Consider the following 26,553-nt stretch of genomic DNA (forward strand, 5'->3'; position numbering starts at 1 on the left):
TTCGGCTCTCTATCATTTAACTTTATCCTTTGACTCTTACTCTGATTCACTAAGCACTACTAAACAGAAGACATACAATCTCCCTGCCGGTAAAATAATGGCCTTTTATATAATACCGAGTTTATTGTGCTTTCTGTTGGCTCATACGCAGAAACACGGCTATTTTTAATAGCTAACCAATGCTGCATCGCTGCTATGTGTGGAGCCTCAACCGCCGTCAACATGAAACCAAATGTATAAGGTATGAAACGTCAAGAAAAAGGACCTCCAGTCCACAAAGAAGGTATGTTTTTGGAGTACTTCTGAATAGTAACACGACTGCAGCTAGCTCTTCAGCTACAACTGCCACTGCTGCTTCAGCCAGTAGCCACATGATTATGCAGCCTCTGAAACCCATGGTTGTGAACAAGATGCTGATACCCTTGCCAGATTCTGCACCGAATGCAGAAGTTGAGTCCTTAAAGAGTGATATGACAGAGGTTAAAATTGCCAGTGAAAAATATGGCCAACAAATATCAGAACCACGACTTAAACTTTACGAATCTGAAAGATATGGATGGAGATGGAACCTCAGACTCCATGGTGTACCTGAAAGTAACCCAGAGGATATCAAGACCAAGGTTGTCAACATTTGCAGTGCTGTGGTACCTGACTCTCAGCAGAAGATCGGATGACAGATGACATTGACATTGTCCTCCGCGTAGGAAGAAACCAAGGGACAGTAAACAGGCCCAGAACAACTATTGTTAGAGAGCTAAGCAAGACCTTTGGTGGAGGATAGCTAAAAAGAGTTGGTTTCTTGGTTTCTTCCTCAAAAATAGTAAGCTGTGAATCACTGAAGAATGATTGGTCCCATATGGACACTTCCTGAATTGCTTTGGTCCCACCACCTCTCCACCAGATCATGGAAGGATGTTTGCCCTTTAATTTCTACCTATGTTGAACCGGACTTGTCCCCTTTGTTTTGAACATGTATTGTTTGCTTTCACTAAATACTCATCTATGAAAACGAATTATTTTTAGGATATTATATTGTTTTTAACTAAATGGCATTTCCTCAAATGTAGGTGCACTGATCAAAAACCACTTTTTTCTGCCTTTGTCAAAGAGGTCAAACTACATTAAAACTATCAAACAGTCTAATCATTTGAAAGCCACTAAAACCTGCGATTTACGTGCTCTTTTTAATATATTTTATACGATATAATATTGTATTGTACTGACTATAATTGTTTGTATTCCCCTGTTATGTTATTGTTATATGTTATTTGCACTGTAATGCTTTGTATCAATAATAAAGAATTTTTAAAAAGGCAGATTGGTCACATTCAACATGGCGGAGGCGCTGACGTATTGCGGCAACGGATACACCTTTTCAGTGAAGTAGCCATTGATATATGTCTAGTTACAAGTACAGGAACCGGAATTTGCGTATATACTAAGCACCTCGGAAAGGGGCGTTTTCATCACAGCCACGTGATAGAAGTTAATTTTTAATGAAACGCTACCGCATGTTGGCGGTAGTTAAACTTTAATCAAGCAATGCTAAAATCACGCATGCTTCTGACAACGGGAGCAGAGGCAAAGTAGACTTTGTACTTAAATCGACAGAGGCGCAATGGCCACAATGCGGTTAGCGAAACAAGCGCTTAGGAAAGAAATAAAACGTCGGGTTGCTCTCCTAAGTGAACTGGAGAAACATCGACAGTCTTTAATTGTTTGCCAAAAGGTAAGGAAATGGGACGCAGCTCAAGTCTTCTTTAAATGGTGCTTATCAGTGCCGCCGTAATATGTTAATTTTCGTTGATCACAGGACCCATGAATATACAAATGCAAAATCAAACAACAATACTGTTTTCGTTCCACTGGTTTAAGTTAATGTAGAAAGACTTTTTCAAGGCTCAAATGAAAAAAAAAAAAAATTCCAAAATAACTTCGAGGCTTGGCCGTTTGTCTACAGAAGGACGGTGCCGTGTCACTGTTAATAGTAATGGCACTTTGGCTGTTTAAACGGAGCTGTTCATTTGGAAACCAATTACCAAAAATAATTTGCTCCTTAATGTTATATTTTGAGGGTTGGGAAGGGGGGGGGGGTGCATATGTTAAAACATCTATGTTTACAATAAACTGGGATTATTCATACATGCATATCGTTTTCTCCTTGAAAAATAATTTTTAAAAGCGTGAGCTGAATTCATGTCATAGGTGGTACATTAGTCATGTTGCTAATTGTGACAAACATTGTTTAAGTTTGACGTGAAAAATTCTAAAAATAATTTGTTGAACGGCTCTTCATTCCCATCCTCTATTGTGAAGAGGTGTTCAAAAAACTGGAATGTTAGTGAATGTCATCAGTATTTGTTATCCATCGAGCCATTTTCGGGACCACTTATCCTCACTAGGGTTACAAGTGGACCAAATGTGTTTGAACACTTACAAAAAACGTACACCCTTAAAGCTACAGTGTGTAGAATATAGAGCATGCACACTTATGTGTATGGAATTTAGTGCATGTGCATTACTGCGTGTCGAGAGATCATAGTTGTGAGCTTACACCAAACAAGTGAGAGGGAGGGAAAATAAGAATACAATTCACCATTGGCATCAGTACACAACAGCGCAGAATCTACAAAACTTGGGCAAATATATAACACTGGTTAACCCTTAGATGCATTAGTGGGCCAAAAATGACCTGGTGAGGTTGTTTTCTTGAAATATCTTTGTAATGAAAAATTGTTATTTCATATTCCAGGTATTCCTCAAGATACATGTTTTTGATATAATTCAATTTATATTTTTTACTTAGCTTTTATACATTTTAAGAAATTGTAGTTTTTGTATTACTACCCCAAGTTTTCATAAGTGGGTCAAAAATGACCCGCATGCATTTTCTATAGAATCCAATGGGAACCTTTGATTCTTATCAACTGTGGCTGTCAGGAATAAATTAACTGAACCACACAGACTATATCAGATGTGTCACCCCTCAGGAAGATTATTTTACACAGCAAGAGCTGATATGTGTAAGTATTACAAACGTGTACGTATTATCTTCATATAATATTGTATGTGTGTCTTTCATGACTTTATTGTTTATCAAAAACTAGTCTTCATTATAACTGGCTAACACTAGGTAGAGTTAGGGTTCCCTAACCCTCAATGAAAATTACCCAGAACAGCATTAGAAAATGTGATCCATCGTGTGTGTGTGTTTGTATGTGTGTTTGTGTGTATGTATATGTGTAACTGTCCAGTCACTGACAGTTCCTTTCTCTTTCCTCTTTTTTTCTTCTCATCACTGTAAGCAGTTCAGACAAATGACCTTTTTCTGGCTGTGATTTTGCACTCAGGTACATTGTGTGCCACTTGATTTAGGATTAGGCAACCCCTAACTAAGATAGCTAGCATTCCTATATGTATCATGTCCACGTTTGTTTGTGTGTGTGTGTGTGTGTGTGTGTGTGAGGGAGAGTATTTATTTATATGGCTACATATTGATCTATTGAAAACATTACTCATCCAAGGTGTCATGGCTGCTAGATACACAGTTGAAAAGGTCCTACAGATGCTGGATGCTGCAAAGGCAGTAACAGGGTTGGACCCCGAGTCTGAAATTTCTGATGATGTGGACCCAAAAAGAGGTGTCAGATCTGCCCAAGTAACAACAATCGTAACGTCAACAATAGGTGTGGGAAATACAATGTACCTGTGTGCAATGCACAGAGCCAGAAACGGGTAATTTGTCTGAACTGCATACAGTGATGAGACAAGAAGGCAAGAAAGGGAAAAGAGAGCAGAACTGTCAATGACTGGACAGTTACACACATACATACATACAGTACACACACAGAATGGACGTTCCCATTTTTCTATTGCTATTCTGGGTAATTTTCTTTTTCAAAAATGTTAAAAAGTTAAAAAATAAAGATACTTCAAACATGAAATCATTGTTGCATGGTCCTAAATATAATACTAAATATTATTCAAGTGATTATTCTTAACCAAAATGACAACAATGGCATAAAAATGCACTGATTCTAATATGGGTCATTTTTGACCCACTTATGGAAGAGTGTAGGGTTCAGTCACTCGTGCATCTAAGGGTTAATTACCCCGGACTTCCGCAGACACAAACAAAAAAACACAACCAAAGGTGAGCAGTCCAGGGCGCCAACAAATGATGACTGATACAAGCGCTGAAAAGTACAAACTTCAAAGAGAAAATCCAGAACTTTGCCCATTTTTTCTAAACACTAACACAAATGCACTCCGACCAGTCAAGTAGAATACAGGAAGGCACCATCAAGTATAGTAATCATGGCAGGCTAGGGTCAACAATGCGTAACAACATGGCACTTTAACCCCTGGGCGAAATTTTGACCCAACTCAGCCTTTTTGATGTTTTCGATGTGTGATATTAAAGGAAAAGCATACACAAAGAAAAACTATGAGGCTAAAATGTTGCGAAGATTGTCAAAACATGATGACTTTCTAAATGCTTGCAAACGGGACGTCGAGAGGTACACCCTATAGGTGTCAAATTGTCGGGTAAATGTTAGTTTGTTGCTAAAATCAATAAAATTTCATATATATATATATATGATGCCATTGAACATTTTGAGGGGTTGAGAGTAAATATAAATTTTTATCTTTGTCTTGTCAATGTCAGCCCAAGTTGGGTGGTAATCATGGCAGGCTAGTGAAAAATCCCCAGACACCCAGGGGTTAAAGCAGTGGATCAGTTGACACAATAAAGCCACAAACGCTGCTCAGACAGTTTTTTTTTTCGCGGTGCGACAAACCACAGAGACTTTGAGTCATATTGTTTTTATTTCATCTCATACTGCGCTTGGTGTATGTAGGTCTTTTATTTATTGCATGTTTTCGTAGTAGAGCTGCTTGGTAGAAGGGTGGTTACAACGACTGTTCAGAGTTCAATTCCAACTCGCTCTGGCCTTATGTGGAGTCTGTATGCTGTCCCAGAGACTGAATGGGTTCTCTCTGGGCACTCTGGCTTCCTCCAACACTCCAAAAACATGCATGGCAGGGTATTGGAAACTCCAAATGTGTGAATGGTTGGTTGTCTGTGTTTGCCATGCAATTGGCTGGAAACCAGTTCAGGGTCTCCCTTTCCAACTGCTCGCAGACAACTGGGATAGGCACCAGCAAGCCAGTGGCCTTCGTGGGGATGAGCAACTATAGAGTTTGGATGGATGGATATGTCGTAATAAATACTTTGTTAATGCCAGTTGGCTGTCGCCGCCACCGATGGACTGGAATGGATTGAAAATTTGATGGATGGTTAAAAAACATTTTTTTTTTTTTCCAAACTCACAACATCAACTTATCCCACAAACTACACTAAATAGTGGTCAAAAGTGGAATAACAACTGATTTAGGCGAGAGAAAAAAAGCACAAAGAAATATGCACAAGATCTGAAGCTATTTATACTAGCAGAGACAATAAAAATCCCACACAAAAAGACCAGCAACAACAATTCAAATGCAGACGTTTGAGGCACCTAAAGTAACGAAGCAGTAATCCAAACATGTATTTTTGTCTAATCCTCTTGTTCTGCTTATTTCTTTCAGCTCATCAGACACCCAAAGTATATGGCTTGTAAACGAATTGCAGTGTTCCTCAACATGGACGATGAAGTTCACACTGAGGAAATAATCAAAGATGTGTTTAAAATGGGTAAAAGCTGCTTCATCCCCAGATATGACTGCAATAGCAACCACATGGACATGCTGAAGCTCAACAGTATCCAGGACATGGCCACATTGCCAAAAACACCTTGGAATATCTTACAGCCCGCTGAAGACGACAAGAGCCGAGAAGAAGCATTGTCTTCAGGTTGACAAACTCCGCAAATTAATTATTTTTTAACCTGTGAATTATAAAATGCTAACGGTCTTTAAAAAAACATTCTGTGCAATAGTATTGAATTTGACTTTTAGCCTCAAAATAGCTGAGGTCCATGTTGGAACGTGTATTACTCCATTCACAACAAACCGTAATACTCATTTCCAAACAATGTTTTCTAGGAGGTCTGGATCTCATCTTGATGCCAGGACTTGGGTTTGACTCGTCTGGGAAGCGTCTGGGCAGGGGAAAGGGTTTCTATGACACCTATCTGGAGCGCTGTTTCCAGCACCCCAAAGGGAAGCCCTACACCATTGCTTTGGCCTTTAAAGAGCAACTGTGTCAGGAAATTCCTGTGGATGACAATGATGTACTCATTGATGAAGTCCTTTATGAAGAAGAACATTAAACTTTTTTTGCTCATTTATGCTGCTCAGCACTCACTGTATTTTATATGTGAGGTTTTTGGACAAATCGTTTCATGCAGTGGCATGGATATTTGCATTAAAACAGCTTAACAGAGGACTTGTGGTTTAGTGGATCTGACAGCACAACAACAGAACACCCACCAATCTTAAATACCCCGTTTAAACTTGTTATGAAACTAATTCTGAGGGAGCTTTCGATAAAAATGAAAGGGGCAGCATCCTGAGCAAAGAATAGAAAGCCACCGGACAAGTAAAGTTAAATGAAGTTGACAGAAGGGGGTTAAGAATGGCTAGTAGGTCTTCACATAGCTTGTTTATTGTCCTTATTAGATGTTCAAACTTCTAACTTACTAGATGTTTGTGTTCGCCTGGTGAAGGTATAGAAGAGAATGCCATTATTGTCACTGTCACAGGTACAACAAAATTGAAAAGTGGTTATCAGTCAGTGTGATAGATAAGGAAAAGAAAAGAGGATCTCATACATTTAACCAGTCCAATACACAGCGCCACATGCACACAGTTCATGGTAAAATGAATTCACTGTCTTGGTTATAGCGGCACTAAGACAGGTTATTGCAGTCGTTTCAAAGCTGCGCTTGGATTTGTCCTTGCTCTGGTTGATCTGTACTACTTGCCTGAAGGCAACAGTTCAAACAGAGGTTACTGAATACTGTGGAAAACGAATTAAATAGATTAAACAACTGGTTTGATGCTAACAAATTATATTTGAATTTAAATAAAACAAAATGTATTACTTTTGGTACTAGACAATGCAGAATTACAGTCAAAATTATGATACAATCAACGGAAATAGAAAGAGTAAATGAGATCAAAATTCTTGGCGTCATACTTGATTCAAAATAATGCTGGAAGGCGCATATAGAGAATGTTAAAAGAAAGATTTCAAAAACTATAGGCATCCTCTTTAAAACCAAAGAACTCTTAAACCAAAGTCATTATATACGTTATATTGCAAACTGATATTACCCTGCGTGACTTATTGTGTGGAAATATGGGGAAATACATTTAAAACAAACAATCTGCCTATAAGCTACAGAAAAAAGCATTATGAATCATCAAAGGTGTCAATTTATGGAATGGCTATGAAACAAAACTGAAAACATGCACATCTATGGCTGTGTTCAAAAAGTGCTTTACAAATATTGTATTGGAAAAGTACAAGATCATGAATGGAGTAAGATCTTGTGTAAAAGTTTAAGTTACTTGTGAAAAATAAGGTATACTGTATGTTTGTGTTAGTATTTTTGTATATATGTGTATGCATCTTTATATAATTACATACATACAATATAAGCATATATATTCATATAGAAATACAACTCTGCATGAACTACATTAACTTATTTATATGAATGTTTTTGTGATGTGAAACAATATATTAATATCTCCGTAAATAGAAAACAAGGAGTATAACCAGATAAATTTGATAATTCTTCCTACTTCGTTTTGAACATATACAGCAAATTTCATTGATTTTGTGGCGAGGCGATGAAACCACACGTTGCTGTGCTTGTGGAGAGCTTTACTCTTCGCATGCCATCACAAAACTGATACAACAAAGTCCAAAACAGCAAAGTGCCTACTGGGTGAGAGACATAATCCTAGTGTCCGCCACACAGCCCCCCCCCCCGAACACCCAGAAAGGCATAACGGAAAACCCCACCCGGTATTCACCAGTCTGGCACCCTGAGTCTCAGTCTGGTCCTGGGCGGTGTATGTGACACCAGGGCCCCAGGTGCAACAGGAGTAAGGGTGAGACGCTCAGCGTGAAAACCATGAGGTAGCATTGGCAAAGGGATGTTCTGAAGTTCCGCAGGAGCCGGAGTGGCAGTGCTGACCCGCATGCTGGCAGGCACAGTGGCTTCCGAGGGACGGCCGGTCGCGGCTGCGTCCCAGTCTGTGCCTGGGCATGAACCTGCTGCGGCACCAACACCAGCTGACCCGCTCCGATGTATACTCGGACCATACCTGCGGGCATGGTGAATCGGAGGGGCGGCTGAATGATGGTGGCTGGAGGCCTACTGCTGAGGCCGGACGGACATCGGTAGTAGATGAGGCCGCTCGGCTGGAAGATCCCGGTCGACGGCCAGGGACTCCGAAATTGGACTGCACAGCTGTTCTCACCGGCGCCCGTACCAGCCTGTTGCTGGCTGGCTCGATCCCTGGTGCGCCAAGGGACTGGGCGACGGGTGAGAGGACCCTTGTCGGGGTGCTGGCTGGCTGACGTGGTACCAGCTTGCTGCATTACCTGACGTATAGTAGGCTGGTGGAGGGATGCCACGAAGTGGGACGTCTGCGGTGATTCCTCGCTGAAACATTCTGACGTCCGGGGTCACCCATGTGGCAAAACTACATCTCCAACACCCTGACGAAACTTTCTAACGTCTGGGATAATAATATGGCAAGATGACCCATCCGGGGTCACCCATTCTAATGTCACCAATGTGGCGAGGCGAAGAAACCACAAGTTGCTGTGCTAGTGGTGATCTTTACTCTTCGCATGCCATCACAAAACTGATACAACAAAGTCCAAAACAGCAAAGACAAAGCCAACAGGTTCAAAGCATCAAAGGATCATAGCGACATGCCTACTGGGTGAGAGACATGGTCCTAGTGTCCGACACAAACTAAACATTTACTGACAATCTCTTTTATTTGCTCTTTTTGTTCTCACACTTTATTTTAATGTGTTTATTATATATATATATATATATATATATATATATATATATATATATATATATATATATATATATATATATATATATATATATTCAATAAAAAAACAATCAACATTGACTTGTTTCAAATTGTTCCTATTAACAATAAGAAAAATGTTTCAATGATTAAATGAAACATTTAATGAATTAATGAAACAGTTATTCAATGAATGACACTTTTAATTAATGACACACTGTTGCGGCTTTTCGTGCGTTGAGTTTATCCGTTAACCTCGCTCGTCAACTTTGATGGGCGGGTCCTAACACCTGCTTGGTTACCCTGATCTTCAACCCAAGACGGGTCATTTAATTAATTAATTACACTTTTAATAAATTAAGGAATCGTTTAATTATTTAATTACATTTTATTTCATTAGTGAATGGTACGTGTATTTATTAAGTTTTGGCTTGTGGACTTGTGGTCCTTTTTAGCCAAATGTCTCTCCGAATATTGTCATGTGGTAAAAATTGAACATTGTAGAACGGCGAAAAAAAGGGGTAGCATATAGCCTCTTGGTGTTGGATATTACATCACGCAACCACCATTATTTGGCGTTTGGTAAAAGCAGCCTGTGAAATTGTGCACAACGGCTAAACTGGTCCAAATTCGAAATTGTTCATGCGCTCCACGGAGGCTACATGAGGAAAGGCTTCGGCGGCTTCGAAGATACCCAGAATACGAATCTTCCAAAATGTGAATTTGGACACAGCCACTATTTATTTATTTATTTATTTATTTATTTATTTATTTATTTATTTATTTATTTATTTTTCCCCTTGTATGTTTGCGGAAGCTATGGCGGAAGCTGGTCATTTCGAGTCACGTGATGAAGCGAGCTACGAAACGTATGTCTGAAATGGACGCGTTCGCGAACACCCGCAACCAAAAGGTAAACAAACACAGTACGTGCAGTCTGTACTTATGTAGTTTGCAGCTTGTCACATTTGGTCATTGAATGCCTGAAGGTAATAACACTGGTGTAGCAATAGCACAAAAGACAGTCAACGTTAAGACGTCGCCTGCACGGTTCGCGTAATAGTTCGTATAACCCGCGAAATCATACGTATGGCATACAATTTAGATGAACAAGTAATAATTTTGAATAGAGACTTGTTTTTTTTTTGTCCTTGAGCGAGAACAGAGACTGTTTTCTTTATTGTTGAGCGAGAACATGGTTGGTGTGTTTCAAAAATTGTAGTTGCAACTGATCAAACATTTTACATCAAACTGCGGTGAGGCCAGCCAGTCCACTCAGAAAAACGAAGGCTAGCCAGCCACCAGATCGTTTGCAATTTCAGTGAAATATATCACATAGCAGACAAATGCAGTGACATATGCGGAGTCAAATGAAGTTTATAAGATTTCTAGAAATTATTCAATACTTAAACAAAACTAGACTGATAAATATATTTGAGCACAGAAAAACATACCAGTATTAAGTAGATCATGATTTAGCAAAAATCACAAATATCACTGTGTTTGTCTGCTATATGATATTTTCAAATGAAACTGAAATATTTATCAAGGAAAATCTTGAAAATTATCAGGGCTGCCCAAAATTTTTCATGACTGGTAACTTTAAAACTAGATTTTTTTTTTTTTTTTTTGTAATTCAACACCATTTGAGGAAGATTTATCAGTCAGTCCCATAAACCAAGTTTTGACACACATACATGTATGTGCATTTTTGTATTGGCCATAATCTCACAATCACAATCGCAATAATGACAATGACGGGACATGCCTTTTGCAGCTAACAGCAGTTTGTGTTAGCTGAGGTTATTATGGCATTATTTTCAATAAAATAAGAGAGCAGACTGAACCAATGTCCGGATCCACACAGGAAAATTACTAAAATGGAGAGGATCATGTACATACGTTATGATGTCTCCGTCTGACTCAATACAATTCGAGAGTGGTCGTTATTTTTTCATTTTGTTTAGTGTGGTGAACTTATTTTGCAACTGACAATATGTCTGTTTGTCTTTCATGTTTGTCTTGATATCAAAGTCAAAGTCAAGTTTATTGTCAATGTCTTCACATGTGCTTAACATACAAAGGAATCAAAATTGCGTTTCTCACTATCCTCTGCGTTTTACATGTACTATAACAAAGTGCAGGTGCGCAAGACGAGACAATCCTAAAAACTAGATTCTTATCCATAGTAATGTAATGTGCAGTATGTTAGATCTACTTTGCCTAGTGTTGCTAATCTAATAAGTAAAACTAAAAACTAAATACAAAAACCAGGTATGGCAAGAGTACCCCAAGACAAGACATAAGTAGCAGCATATGGCAAGACAATCCAACAGTACGAGACAATCCCATTATATGATCCCCTTTCTACCCATTGCTATTCTAGTTGGCTCTTCAACAACTTGTGTAAGGTTACATGCATTTAGAATGTTATAAACGATATTAAGCCCTGCAGTGAGAAACTTATCTAAGCACATCATTTTTTTTTGCCAGTTACTCACATGAGTACCAGGACGTAATGTTGGTACTCAACCTTTCTTTCATTAAGAAGTCTTCCTCAATGTCATTCTCAGTGTTGCTCCCACATTAAGTGCACAATCTGTTTGCGATGTTGTGTTATTCAAACATGCATTCTTAAAAAGTTTCCTAAGTCCATCAGTTACGGTTTGTGTGGTTAGCTCGGGACCCGGTTTAATGAGTCCAAGGAAGTCAAAGATAAATTTGACATCACGGTAGAGCACAGGTGTCGAACTCCAGTCCTCGAGGGCAGGTATCCTGCATGTTTTTAATGTTTTTGTATCTTCTGAATATTTTCAACAGATGGAAGAAATCAAAGATTCTCCAGACTTCCACTGGTTCAGAAGCACAGTTCCCCTGAAAAGAGTAAGGACAAAATGTGTTCCCTATACTTCTAGTCATTTCACATTGAATCACGCCCCACAAAATCTAAATCTATCCAAATCTTGAAGCAAGCTGATATTGATTTTGATAAAAACTTGTGTATTAAATGCGTACTTGCTGATAGTGATGGCGCAATACAAATTCTAACATTTTAGGTCATTTGGAATAGCAATTTGGCACTAATGGCCTGCCGAAATTTCACATTTTCAGCAAAGGTTGGTATGGCTGCCTTTCTTTGAACTTTTATAGCTCAGGAACCACTTGGCCATTATTCATAAATAAGTTATTGTTGCGACGGGAATTCAACAAGGATTTGAGATTCTAGGTACTTAAGATGCTTGTACATTATTTTAATGACTTGACTTTGATGAAAAATCTGACTTTTAAAATTACCCTGTGAATCATGTGACCTTGACACTTTTTTTTCTAATATTTTTTAAACTCTCAAATAATTTATCCTGCTGCTGTATTTTTCTTCATCTGACAAGTGATTCATTAAATGGATGGCTGGTTGGATCTAACCATAGAATTCGTCAGCTGATGTCTTGACACAATTGACCGTTTTCTTGATCCGAAGAGTAGGTAAAGGGGAGCCCTCTTGCCCCTCAGGGACAATTGCTGCTATGTGTCACAGTCTGTCAGCTCGGCCACTCATTGCCCAACTCATCACACCTGCTCAACCCCCCTATCAATCAGCCCTGTACATCAGCAGCTGCCACCACTCAACCACCCTTTATAAAACCCGGTCTCTGTCGCTCACAATCCGCCAGATTGTCTCCATGCGCCACGCCAAGCCTTCCAGCATTTCCGCCCGCCTGATTGGCTGTGTTTTGACCCCGTCCGCTCTTGACCACCCGAGAGCCTGCCGATCTAACCCGACCTCTAGTGCTTGGACCCCACCCGATACCGATGACCCGATAGCCTGCCGGCCCCACGAGTTGGCCTGTGTCTCCTCCCCACTTGCTCCTAGCCACCCTACCGCCCGACATCTCCCGACTGTGCCCGGCCCTGGCGACCTACCACAACAGCCCGTCCCCGCCAGTCTTCAAACCAGCAAGTGCCCGCTCTTAAATAAAGATCCCTCGACGGCACTGACCTGTCTCTGGGTGCTCTTGGATCCTCTCTATTTCTTCCGTGACAACTATATACACCACGGATTCCTGAAACAAACTCGTAACAAACAAGCTACTAACGTCACAATTCTGCGCTCTGAAGAGCACAAACAATTTGGGATAACTTAAACTAGGGGACGAGGTGAAGACAACTTAATGGTGTATTTTGTCTCTGTCTCTTTTTCTCCCTCGCTCTTGCTCAATGAATACTCTGAGCGGGTGAGCCGCTCCCTCAGAGCAACCCAGAAAGACGTTGCTGGCACTGCACAAAATGCCATGAAAAAAAAAAAAAGAAATCCTCACCCTTCCATTCTTTATGTCAGTGCGCATATGAGCCACTTTTGGGCTTTTTAGGGCTCAACCACAGGTCTCATTTATTCATAAATGTGAATGACCTCCCCTCAAAAAATCTGATTTTCAAAAAAAAAAAAAAATCATAATTGAGCATTAATTGAGCTTTTTTTTTTAAAAATGATGGCTTCCACTGTGGCGGCCGACTCTGTTTCGCTCTCCCGTAGCAGATGCTTTTTTTACAGCAGAGGGGCACTTCTTATCTTCAGTGAAGTTCATCACCAACTTTCATTTGGCCTCGCGGACTTTGGCTCTGTTGTGCCTGGACAATATGGCTGCTCCGGCTGCGGGCGGACTGAGCGGCTGGCAGAGAAGGCGCCTTGGGTGGAGGTGAGCCAAGAGGGGAAGCCTGCACGCTAGGCTGAAGGCTGGGGGTGCTGGGTTGGCTTCCGCTATCTCGGGAATGGAATCGACAAGCTGAGAACCTGGACGAGCATTCATCGTGAGAGTGTTGTGTTTTTCACTTTCACTGGAAATGGGGATGCACCGGACTCGGCGGTCGAGCTGGAGGCGCACGCTGTATGCCGAGGAGACCGGAAATGAGCAAACACGAGATCAAAGCAGCCCGACACTGTGTTCATCTCAGTGGTGGACTTCAACCACTGCAACTTTAGGACTGTTTTCCCTAATATTTGATTCTTACTTGCTCAATTATGGAATGTAGTCTGCTCGGGAAGCAAACAGAATGTCAATTTCACTGTGTGGTATAGTACTATTCACAATAAAATCTCTTTGAATCTTTGAGCCATGCTGTGAGAACCTTGTCTAAGGCCTCACAATACAAAGTAGGACCTAAGAAAGTCCGCTTTTTATTTACATGTCCTCGCACCTAAGAAGGAAATTGGTCGAGGTACCTTCTGCTACAAAATTTGATTTGTTTGGAACAATCTGCCCATTGCATTAGATCATTTAGCACCTTTTATTCGTTTAAGAAATCTATTTTAATTTATATCAACATATTTCACCTCTTTTCTCAAGAAACAATAGTGCAGTATATTCAAGCATGAAGTACCAGGAGAATTTTCTTGCAAATAATTGATATAATCATTTTTCCCTTTCTAGGTTATTGTTGATGATGATGACAGCAAAGTGTGGTCCTTGTATGATGCAGGGCCTAAGAGCATCAGGTGCCCCATAATGCTCCTTCCACCTGTCAGTGGAACAGCAGAAGTGTTCTTCCAACAGATGCTAGCTTTGACAGGCTGGGGATACAGAGTAATATCGGTGAGTTAAACTGAACATGGTGCAAAACTTGTAAAAGCATAGTGATCGCTGCTCACTCATGTTGGGAGTGCATTAGGGCCGTCTCTGTCGAATCATTTTAAATTTGATTATTCTTTTGATTATTCTGTCAGGTATTCTACTAATCGCCTCCCCTAAAAAAATATTGTATAGTTTTGTTTTTTGTTGTTGTTAAGTTCAGGTAACCAGGAACATTTATTAAACTACACTAAAGAAGGAAGGAAGGAAGAAGGGCTTTCACTTTCTAGGAGAACGGACAAAGATGTACACCTTTACAGATCTTCGGCCATTCTGTTTGTAATCGTTGGTCAAACGGACAAACTGGTAGTTCACTTAACAGTGCGTAGTCTGCCACTTCTTCGTGGTTCTTATTCTGACATTTTTTTTCAGTGTTCCCCTCACTCGTCAGTTCATCTGCAAACCAGGTGTCCGTCTGTGATGGACCGACAGACAATCCATCAGTTTATCCGTCCTGTATAGTTTATACAGTGGGCCCCCTTGTTACGACCTTAATCCGTTCAGCGGCTGGGCTCGTAACTCGAATTCGCCGTTTGACGGGCAATCCAAACCTATGTTAATTAGTGAATGCGTGCAACGCGTGCAAACACCTTAGGTAAAAACATCACGACTTTATACACATATTGAAAATTAGTAACATAATCTACTGTACAGTTAAATTAAATAACATAAATATTCAAAGGAAAAATGACATTTACCTTTGGGGCGACGTGACTTGATCTGGTGGTGGGTGGAGGCAGAAGGGAGCAGAGACGAACCCGCAGAATTTTTTTTTTTTTTTCTTAAATGAGAACTTTTTTTAAATAGACTTTTTTTCTTAATCGAGAACTTTTTTTAAACGAGAACTTATTTTTAAACGAGAACTTTTTTTAAACGAGAACATATCACTGGCGATTTCCTTCTCTTTAATCCATAATAGAAGAAGCCTCTCTATTTTGTTGTTGACCGAGGTCCGTCCCCTGGCAAGGAAAGTCATGCCCTTAGAACACTTGCTTGCTTAAAAGGCTTCCCTGTTCTTGAGAATTGTACCGATTGTCGAGCGGTTACGGCCATACTCACTAGCAAGGTTAACTTATGTGTGTGCCTCCTTCGTATTTCTCCTGCTTCGTTTCTATTATCATCCTCTTCCTTTATCGCCACTTGCAATTTTAGAAGCCATGTCTAGTAGATAAAAGCAGACACACTGACCGGCATGTTGGATGGTTTGTAAGACGAAAGGTTTTTGCGTAAGAGGAGGACAAAAAAACGCCGCGGTCCACGTCGTAAGACGAAAAGTACGTAAGACGGGGTTCGTAAACCGGGGGCTCACTGTACATAGGTATTTTTACAGGGTCCTTGTAGTGTCCTTACGGAGAGTGGAGCTTGTTGCTAACTGCTGTGAGTTTTGTTCTTATCTTTATCAACCTATCTTCTTAACAAGCAGAGTTTAGTGTTTGACTGGGCCAGTCAACTAATCAAAATTTGAGCACTTAACTGAGCCGTTGTAGTAGATTGTTTGTAGTGACACTTAACAGGTTATATTCCTGAACTATATATCACTTTTTGGAAGTTTACATTTGTCTTTCCTTTTTTTGTGAGAATCTAAATATGCTAATATTGTCTTGTAAGCCCACTAATTACTAAATCAATATGCAATACGCTCTCGTTTGCATTCGTCCCTGCATCCTGGACTCTTATTTTTTGACAGGGACACATACTTTCAAATCAACGTGCGTTCATTGGACGCAGCGTGTTTCGGCAAAATATTAAACGTCGTCCATTTACTCTTTTATTCAGTCAACCTTGACCTCTTACAAACATTTTTTACAACTTCGTCCACCATGTTTGTTTTGACCGCTCAGGTAATGTTTTCTCATTTTTACCCAAGATCTTGGGGAGGGGGGTTCTGGTTGCGCGAGGGAGGGAGGGAGGGAGGGAGAGAGAGAGAGAGAGAGAGAGAGCGTACCACATAGTTTGTTATGCAGCTACGAGAATGCACTTTGCTAGATTTGCTGTTAGTCTTTGAAATTGAATTTGACTATGTTCACAGAGAGAGGTGAGTGTTGTCACTAATTCAGGTGTTCTAATACTTTGGTGAAGTGTTAATCCTGCTACCAAAAAGTGTGTGCAGATGTTTGCATTAGCTTGTGGCGAAAGCCTTCACACGTTATTCCTTTTTTATTCTGTCCATTTTTTGACACGTTTCAACTCATTCCCAAATCATCCAATTCACACCGTTCCAATTTCATATTATTCCGCTTATTTGTGAGAAGAATGCTTCCATTTTTCTCATTCAAATTATTTATGGTTTCCCCACAATTCCCTGTTCCCATTGCCTTTACATTGGATGATTTTACATTTCATATTTACAGCTTTCACGTTTCATATTTTCAATATTTAGCCCATTCATCTCACCTTAGGGATTGTTTCCATCATTCCAGTAATTCACCATTTCCAATAATTTCCCATAATTCCATATTTTTCACCCTTTTCATAATTCACAATTCATTTCCAATGGGAGGGCTTGCCATTCTATCCCAATGGGAGATTTAATATTTCATATTTTGAGTTTTCCCATTTCATATTCACATTTAACTCATTCATATCGCCCTATGGATCATTTGAATCATACCTACACAAGTTCTACTTTTCAGTTTTTCTCTTGTAATTTCTACATTATTTAGTCAATTCAAATTGTTCCAACTTTCTATGTTGAAGTTTGTTCTTTCCATTGCCATACACTCCCTTTCACCTATTAACTGACGTTTTTGCCATTCGAATACCCACACAATTTCCACTTTTTTCTGTTTTTACCCAGAATCTTCTGTATTATTTGGCCTATTCAAACCGTTCAAACCTTACTTAAAGAATGTTCTTTCCACTGCCATACACTTCCTTTCACCTATTAATTCATGTTTTTGCAACTCGATTACCCACACACTTTCTACTTTTTTCAGTTTTTCCCTTGTATCGTATTTGGCCTATTCACAGAATTCCAACTTTATATGCTAAAGACTGTTCTTTCCATTGCCGTTCACTTCCTTTCACTTATAATTTGTTTTTGCAATTCGAATACCCACACAATTTCCACTTTTTTCAGTTTTCCCTGGTATCTTCTACATTATTTGGCCTGTTTAAAGCGTTCCAATTTTGTAATGTTCACATTTCTTCACAGATTTAACCCATTCAAACATTCAACATCATTCCACCATTCAACGCCTCTCCATTCAGTGCTTTCGCCTTCACATATATTTTCTTCAGGAATTGCACATTTTTTAGTTATTATTATTACGGCATTGTCTCATTTGATAGTTTTTGTACTGTAATGATATAAGCCCACCTTCTACCAAGATCTTCTGACAAGATCTCGCTTGCATTTTCCGGGTGAAAACAAGCAATCTAATAGGAGACCACGTTGTCAAGCAGTGTGCTTATACTAGCTCTGATTGGCTAGTTTTGTGGCACATCGGTAACGTGTGTGCCGAACTGAGCGCGCTGAGAGGAGACAACTCGAGCGTGCAAAAGCTAGATGTTGAACAAGGGTAGTCAAAATCCTTCGTTGCTCACTCAAATTCTTATCATTGCGCACTCAATACTTTTTTCCTGTGCTCGAAATCTATTTTTGCTCGCTCAAAATTTTTTTCTGTGCTCAAAATCTATTTTTGCCTGTTCGCCACTGAGTAAGAGGGCAATTAACTATTGCTTCTTCACTAGCTTGTTTAATAGCAATAAGTCTCGCTACGCTACATTCATGTGTACATTCATAGTTTTCAAACAAAGGATCAAATGCACCAGGTTTTTCTGCTAGCTGGAGACATGAGCGGTGAATCTTGCACCACATTTAAGTGTGCTTCAATCCATGGCACACTCACTTTCATTGGGCAGGTACCCGGTGACTGGCTATAGGTTCCGATGCAACCGGGCTGTGCCGGCACCGGCAGGGTGCCGGTGAGTTCCGGGGCCCGGCACTGGACCGAGCGTAGTAGGCAGACTCTTTGAGCCACTTTTCAAGGGAAAAAATGTTCAGCTTAGGCTCGGTTGTTGTCATGGGTGAAAGTTAGGTTGGGTACGCAAATGCGCACAATGAAGCATGCAACATTATGCATCAGTGATTTCTGTCGCTTATGCATGCTTGTATACCAGTCATGTGCATTCCTGTGTATATATTTATTTGTATAAATGTATGTATGTGTATACATGCACAAGAGATTCTTTTTGCACAACCTTAGTGACAGGCCAAGTGTCGTTTGTCTTTAGCTCCGCTTTACTTATCAATTCTGTAGTGGTTTCAAAATCAATATCTGCATATTCGCCAAATGAGGATTTAATCACGTTCTCCTAATCTACATTGATTGACTACATAATGACTGGAACCATTTGTTTTTGTCCGGGTTCATTTTGGAAACAGTATTAATACACAATCTAAAGTTTCACCTTGTGAAAGCATCGTTGATGATAATATTCAGGACGCAAAATATTGCCCACCTTTAGTTCTGACTGCCTTTGTTCTGTTTGGTTACTTCTAAGGATGCTGCATATACTTTTTTTCCCAGCTTCAGTATCCAGTGTACTGGGATCTCTTGGAGTTCTGTGATGGATTCAGGAAGCTTCTCGACCACCTGCAGTTAGATAAAGTAAGCTTTCATTTTTTACATTTCTTTATCTGCTGAGCATTTTACTATCCAATGATGTGTAAAATGTAAAAAAAAAAAAAAAAGTTTCAAATTTACAGATTTGTCAACTTAGTCATTTGATATTTTTCTGTAATAATGCATTAAGGAATTTTAAATGTTAAAAAAAACAAAACAATTTTCACTCCATAAGTGCTCAAGCATTCCCTTGATGTGTACAAAGAGAAGTCAAGTAAAATTAATTTACAAAGCACATTTAAAAAGACCGTAGTCAACCGAAGTGCTTTCCAATAAAATAAAAGTGCAAATAGAAACATAAAAAACACATAAAACACATGAACCTGCTAAGACACAAACAAGACTTCAGGGATGTAAACTTTCAAGGCGTATTAAAAACAAGTGAGAAGAAGTACATTTTTAAAAGGGATTTAAAGCACTCCACGTGGACAAGATTGCCATCTCCTTAGCTGATTGGTTGGATGAACCCAAATGTGACTGATTATCCTCTATGCCATAATCATCAGGACAAAAAGAGCAAACATTTTCCTTGTGCTAATTGGCACTGCAACATGTGTACAAAGTCACCATTCTATCAATTCACGTAAAAGACAAAATGAACAGTGTATGTACCTGCACATTGTAAATGAAGCATGCAATAAAGTGTTATCCACACAAACTCCACACAAATGGAGCTTAGTTTGTTTCCAGAAATTTAGAAAACTTTTTTTTTTTTTTTCGCACGAGTTGGTAGTCCTCGCGCAAGCGCAGGACATTGATTCCTTGCTACTACGCGCAGACAGGCCAGTTAACTATAAATGTACTCCTCGGAAGTCGAACCCCTGCAGTACACATATTTACAGGTATCTGAAATGATTAAACCTTATACTGTAATTGTATTGTTATCATGGAGGGCCGCGGTTATATTAGCAGCGCCCGCAAGTATAAGAGTGAAGCTTGTAGCTGACGAAACATGATAACAATCATGTTTCCACCTCACAATTTGTGAGTTTCATGAGGAAGCACAGCTCTCGGGCACTCCTACAAGACACATGATTGACTCCATGGGAGTTTGGGCCGGAGCAGATTATAACTCCTACCATCATTGGTCGATGGTTGTGCAAGAGCATATCAGGTGTCTTTTAAGATTGCCCGAGCGGAGACGCATGCAATGAGCAGGGGGAGTGTGGCATCGATGCAGTGGCATACCGCAGCGCAGCGGAGTGGAGACGCAACACAATATGTAGAATCACCGTGTTAATACAGTTTATTTTGAAGGATTGGCTGGCTTCCTCACAACATTTGGCTTTTATTATAGCCCTGCGATATAGTGGCTTGACAGGCAGCTCATTGTTCCGTATGTCTCAAAACAAACAGATTTCACCTGCCCCGACAAATTAAAATAGAAACAAATTAGAAATCTTTTTAACAAACTAGACATTGTATTGGTGCATACATAATTCACCCACGGAACTGTTGTTGGGAAGAGGAGTTCCCGAGGGAAAAGTAAGACTGAAGGCCGAGTGAGAGAAAAGAGCAGTTAGAGCATGCTTTCAGGGTACTTCTTTGATGTGTGTGTGCGCTGGTGGTTTGAGACTCCGCCTCCAATTCCGAATACAGACTGCTTCAACATAACTAGACGAATAGAGAATACATTTCTTTCGTGTTTTTGTTTTTTTTGTGATGGTTATTCATTATTTTTTTCAGTTTACTTTATTTGTCATCTGTGGTGGTTGGCACATGACTGTGAATCAAGATGCTCTCATGTTTTCCAAAATTGATAAGGAATTTTGGAATGAGGCCTATGATTTGTGCGATGATGGAAGAAAATATGACAAAGTTCACAAAATGTAAAACAATATCTTCATATCACTGTTTGTTTTTTTTACCCCTCCCTTGTTTGCACCTGTTATTTTTTTTCCTCTCTGTAATGATACTCTTTTCTGTTGTGTTCAAGGTTCATCTGTTTGGTGCTTCCTTGGGTGGTTTCCTGGCCCAGAAGTTTGCGGAGTTCACTTGCAAGTCCCCCCGGGTGCACTCTTTGATACTTTGTAATTCATTCAGTGATACCTCCATCTTTAACCAGACATGGACAGCGAACAGGTTTTCCCTCACTATTTGTGCTCTATGATACTGTAAGATGTGGTAAAGGGAATATTCCCGCTTGGCAAAATCCATGCAATGTTTAAGACCACGTGACATTTAAAGTCTGCCTAGTGTGGGTGCTCAAAGTCAGTACACTTCCCATTTAAAGAGGCAATCCATTCCTGGCACGATTGCAAATCCTCGTGCATGCAACTTAAGAGTCATATGATTTCTTTAATCCCTGAGGAAAATTTTACCCCACCCCAAGCTTTTTGATGTGTGGTCATAGGAAAAGCATACAAAAAAATACTACACGGATTGTCAAAACATGATGACCTTCGATATGCCACGCTGCCGTCCCTTCTAAATGCTTGCAAAGATGTATATAAAGTGACGTAGCATTTTCAGAGGGTACATAAAACTTGGCTTTTCATATTTCCATTACCACAAACGACAAAACCATAAATCAAAAAAGTCTGAAATTTCACATGTACATTACTTCATGGCTTGAATATATTAGCCTAATATATGATACCAAACTATATAATACCATACTACACCATACATTATAAATACTGTAAAGTTATGTCCAGTCTTGAATGTACAGTTTGTCTAGCTTTGTTAACCCCCCGGCAGGGTTTTCAAACATGGTTTGGACCCAATACTAAAATGTTTGGGTCAATCACACAACTGTTTCAATAAGACTGGAAGTTTTTGGAAAGAGAGAGAGAAAAATATGGTAATAAGAATTTATCACCATTTAAAAAAAAAAAAAAGGAGGGGGGGGGGGGGGGGGGGGGGTCCAGTCATCCCACTGGACCAATGCGAGGTTAGACCAAAAAAAAAATTACATCCCTGAAACATTCACATTTTAGAAAATGCGAGTTATTATTTTTGATGTTTTTTTTTAATGGATAAATTATTGATCAAACTTTTAGGATCCTAAAATGGTCAATCTTTTAAGAGTAATTATCTGGAATCCTTGTTGAATTCCAACTCCAACAGTGCTTTATTTGCTCCTGAGATGTATGGGTTCAAACCTGCCAATTGAGACCCAAAATTGGAATAAATTCAGTTTGAAATAACCCCAAATGACAGTTTAACTGCTAATTTATTGAAATTTGCATACAATTAAATAATGTGCTTGATTCTAAGTAGGCTTCTTCTTTTTTTTTTTTTCCATCGTTTTGCACTCAGCAAGTACGGGTAAGATCGTTGTTTTGCCCTGTGTGCCAAGTTTTGTCATGTCTTGCGTGAATTTGTTTGAATTATTATTTGTAAGTATCAAGTTTTGAAGCCTTGGTCATATACTGCTTGTTTAAAAGCAGGGCAATAAATAGACATGTTTGACCAAATGATGAATAATCGTGAATAAATAATCATGATTTCAATATTGACCAAAATAATCACGATTATTACATTGGCTATAATGGTGCAGCCCTAGTTTAAAGAAAGGCAGCCAAGCCTTTCTTGAGAATGTTTCAATTCAGTAAGCCGTAGCTACAAAAACCTCTTCGATTGACCCCCAAATTCTGAATTTGGAGTCGTAATATCACAAACACACCAAGTTTAATGACAATTGTCTTGGGTACAAAACCATTTGCAAATTTGGAATCGAATATCCCGAATCAAGTGCTAGGACATCTCATTGAGCAAAAAGTCAGACTGGGATAAGTTTACATGTGAGGGAAGGGGAATTTCTGTCAAGTCTGGCACGCATCAACTTGACGAGTGTGATTTGATTGTCTTTGCTTAGTTTTTGGTTGATGCCAGCTTTCATGTTGAAGAAGATTGTTCTGGGGAACTTTGCTAAAGGACCCGTCGACCCAGAAATGGCCGGGGCAATTGACTTCATGGTTGATAGGGTAAGGATATTTGTATTTATCTGTTCCTCAGTGGAAAAGAAATCCTGTGTTATATGTGTTGTAGCTGGAGAGCCTAAACCAGAGAGAGCTAGCATCTAGGTTAACACTGAACTGTCAGAACTCTTATGTGGAGCCACACAAAATAAAGGATGTTGCGGTGACTATTATAGATGTAAGTGGGAATGCATGTCAATATTAACACAATATGTTCAATCAGTCACACAGAAGTTCTGACACCCAGTATTTCATTTTATTTTTTTACGCTACCTAGGTGTTTGATCAGAGTGCACTCTCCGTAGAAGCAAAGGAAGAGATGTATAAACTGTTTCCAAATGCCAAACGAGCTCATCTGAAAACAGGTGGAAACTTCCCTTACCTTTGCCGAAGTGCCGATGTAAACCTCTACATACAGGTATGGCGGCGTTACTTGAAGCCTCGAAAAAAGTTGCTCAGGAGGGTCTAATGTCATCAAATCCCTAAATTCCTTGCAATTGCAAGTTGAGGAACGTTATCCTTAAAGGTCCACTAATTAAGTTCCAAGTAGCGTCCCCTCCCGACAATTGATATGCATGTGTATGTGGGTACCTGAATTTTTTAAATATGAAAAGTATTTATACTTTACACATTCAAGACAAATATTACTGAAGCACTCATATTTATTTCAATTAAATTATTCATCCCTATACGGTAACTGTACCGTTGTCCCTTCCCGTCCCCATCCCTTTGGCTGTAGCCTCACGGAGAGCCGCGGCACCCACAAGTCTAATTAGAGTGAAGCCTTTATCTGACCAAACTTGACAACAATCGAAGTTTACACTTGAACTTCCAATTCAATACAGCAGAAATCTATGTGAGAGATTTACAAGTAGCGCTGCTCTTCCATGGCATCTACCCTACAGCATGGTGTGAGCTTCATGATACAACTCTTGGGCGGGAGCACTCATTGGTCGATTGTCGTGCCGGGAGCCAATCACGTGTCTTTGTAGGCGTGCCCATCTCATGAAACTGCCTTACATTTCAAATACAGTAATATTATAACTCATTACTTTGGCGTGACAGTAATAAGTAATAAATAATGTGTTACAGTTCAGAAGTAACTTACCCTACGTTCAAATAAGGTGTTCAGGACCCTGACTTAAAAAAAACAAAACAAAAGCCTAAATAATCTATCATTTACGTTGTTTATGTTTGTCTTGAACGCTGTAAGGTTGCAACGTGGATTTATCCACGTTAGAAAAATCTGATTTCCCACCTTTCTCAAATGCAGCATCTGAGTCCGCAAACCGCAATTGTGTCACATTAAGCTAATTGTGGTTGTTTCTAGGAGTGTCTGGGATCTTTGTACACATCAGGACCTTGGGAGGAAAATCTATATTTTTCACATATAAATGAATGCCCCTTGAAACTCTTCGAATTTTGTCACGCACCTGTACAGAAAGGGACGATCGGCGCCCAATTCACCCAGCTTTTTTCTAGCTTGTTCCATATAACATGTTACAAATGAGCTCATCATTCATACCCATATCTTTATTCTAACAACAGATTGCCACTTCTTCCTTGACCCATAGATTCATTTGCGTCAGTTCCATGGGACACGGTACGCTGCCATTGATCCTACTATGGTGTGTGCTGAAGAGCTGGAGGTCCAGGAGTGCCACCTGAAAACGTGTCAAGTGTCTGATGAGGAACAATGACGAGGATTTTCCAACCCTGCAAAAATGCCACCAAACCGTTTTGAATGCACAAAGGTTGATTAGGGGCAACTGGACTGTTGGTTGATGTTTGACCTGAGATCCAAAAAGCATTTTTTGGCTGTACATCGGAAGTGTTCTCCCTTCCTGCTTACTGATGTGGTTTCATTGTTTTGCATAATATTCAATTTGATTTGTCATGAACTCAGTCTGTCAGACAAAGAAAGAAACGCAGCAGGCTCCAGTCCAGAGAAATATGTGCAAGATGTCAAAAAAGCCCAAGGAGAAATTCCAAACCTATAAAAGTTTACCACTTCTAACACATCTACAAGAAGATCCTGCATTATTTTCTTCAACTTGTGGCATGACATGCCCGCTCGCAATCCAAGAGCCTTGCCTACCCCGAAGCTGACGTGCAGACTCTTGATGGTTCTCTTTTAGCTGGCTTACGTGGAAGGGGCTGCAAAGAGTCTCCTCATCCAACAAAGGAAACGCGAGCATTGTTGTGCCTTTTTGCACCAGGGAGGTGGTGTGTTCAGGGACCAGGTTAGTTCACCGCTGACCTAAACACCCAACTACTCTGTGCCGTTAATTCCACAGTATTATTGTTGAGTGGAGTGAGACTGGGCCGAGATTTTGCTGCTCTTTCACTCTTTCCCATGCTCTAGGTAATAGTTACTGACTGAAAACTTTCCCAAAAGTTGGTGAATATGACTATTGTACCTGATATGGCAAAGATGTTTCTGCTTCTGTCATCAGCCATATTTTGGAAATTAAAAGCATTTGTGATCATGTACAGTATATATCTCGTGAAAAGTCATTTGTCCTGTTTCATTGTGCAATGTATCACACAAGTAGGCATAGAATGATATCAGATTCTGATGGTATGATAACCTTGAGAAACAATATCACAGTAGTGAAATTACAGGTCTAAAATATGATTTTAAAATGATTTTTGCAATAATGGAATAATTGTGTGTATGCACATACAAAGACACATTGCTTGCACACCTTTTAACCCACTCCCTCTCACATACACACACACAAGACATAAACAATTCCTTATATGGTATTATTTTGAAACTTGACTTCTTTGTAATAAAACGAGGAGAGCCCCAAAACACCGGAAGACCCTGGTGCTCTCTTCCTCTTTTGCAAAAGATCGTGTTTGACTCAAAGTTTTGTTTTTTCTCTAGTCTCTCATTATTGATAACTGACATGTAAAATATAAATTTTCTACATTGTAAAAACAATTTTATTTTTAAACGCAATATACAGTAGCAAAACAGGTTTTTCTCACCAATAAAATTACTGAGCACATCCCATTTAAACTGGAATATGAGCACTTAAATGAGCATTATAAATATACAGCACAACAATATTTTAGAAAAAGATTAGAAATAAACTACCAGAGTCATGGTTATTAATTGGTTTATTATTGATGTATTTTCCCCGCAGATACTAGAGCCCTTTCTCTCGCTCACTTCGAGCTCGTGGCATACTCACAACTTCTTCACTTGGTCTTTTTCAAAAGCTGAAAACTTCCCTCACAGCCAACCTCCCCCGTCCCGCCATCTTGTGTCCTACCTCGAGCGATATCACATAAAAGGCTCTTGTCAAAGTAGCATATCTGTTTCAGTTTCGTTCAAAAGCCGTAGATGGGGGACAC

At 39.7% G+C, this 26,553-nt stretch overlaps 2 protein-coding genes across 2 annotated transcripts; both read left to right on the plus strand.

Annotated features, from left to right (window-relative positions):
• The first annotated feature begins 1,455 nt into the window (after window positions 1-1,455).
• Window positions 1,456-6,391, plus strand: mthfs (5,10-methenyltetrahydrofolate synthetase (5-formyltetrahydrofolate cyclo-ligase)). Its single transcript, XM_088412969.1, has 3 exons — window positions 1,456-1,729; window positions 5,593-5,857; window positions 6,049-6,391. The coding sequence occupies exons 1-3, from the start codon at window positions 1,619-1,621 to the stop codon at window positions 6,273-6,275; spliced, it is 603 nt and encodes a 200-aa protein (XP_088269095.1). The 5' UTR covers window positions 1,456-1,618; the 3' UTR covers window positions 6,276-6,391.
• Window positions 6,392-9,459: 3,068 nt separating this feature from the next.
• spg21 (SPG21 abhydrolase domain containing, maspardin) lies at window positions 9,460-25,685 on the plus strand. Its single transcript, XM_088412968.1, has 9 exons — window positions 9,460-9,925; window positions 11,833-11,895; window positions 14,439-14,600; window positions 19,169-19,249; window positions 21,201-21,346; window positions 23,085-23,193; window positions 23,258-23,365; window positions 23,465-23,605; window positions 24,762-25,685. The coding sequence occupies exons 1-9, from the start codon at window positions 9,863-9,865 to the stop codon at window positions 24,885-24,887; spliced, it is 999 nt and encodes a 332-aa protein (XP_088269094.1). The 5' UTR covers window positions 9,460-9,862; the 3' UTR covers window positions 24,888-25,685.
• The last annotated feature ends 868 nt before the right edge of the window (window positions 25,686-26,553 follow it).

The sequence above is a fragment of the Hippichthys cyanospilos genome, chromosome 4 (genome assembly GCF_059441005.1).
Source record: "Hippichthys cyanospilos isolate Australia breed blue-spotted pipefish chromosome 4, RoL_Hcya_1.0, whole genome shotgun sequence".
NCBI classification, from domain to species: Eukaryota; Metazoa; Chordata; class Actinopteri; order Syngnathiformes; family Syngnathidae; genus Hippichthys; species Hippichthys cyanospilos.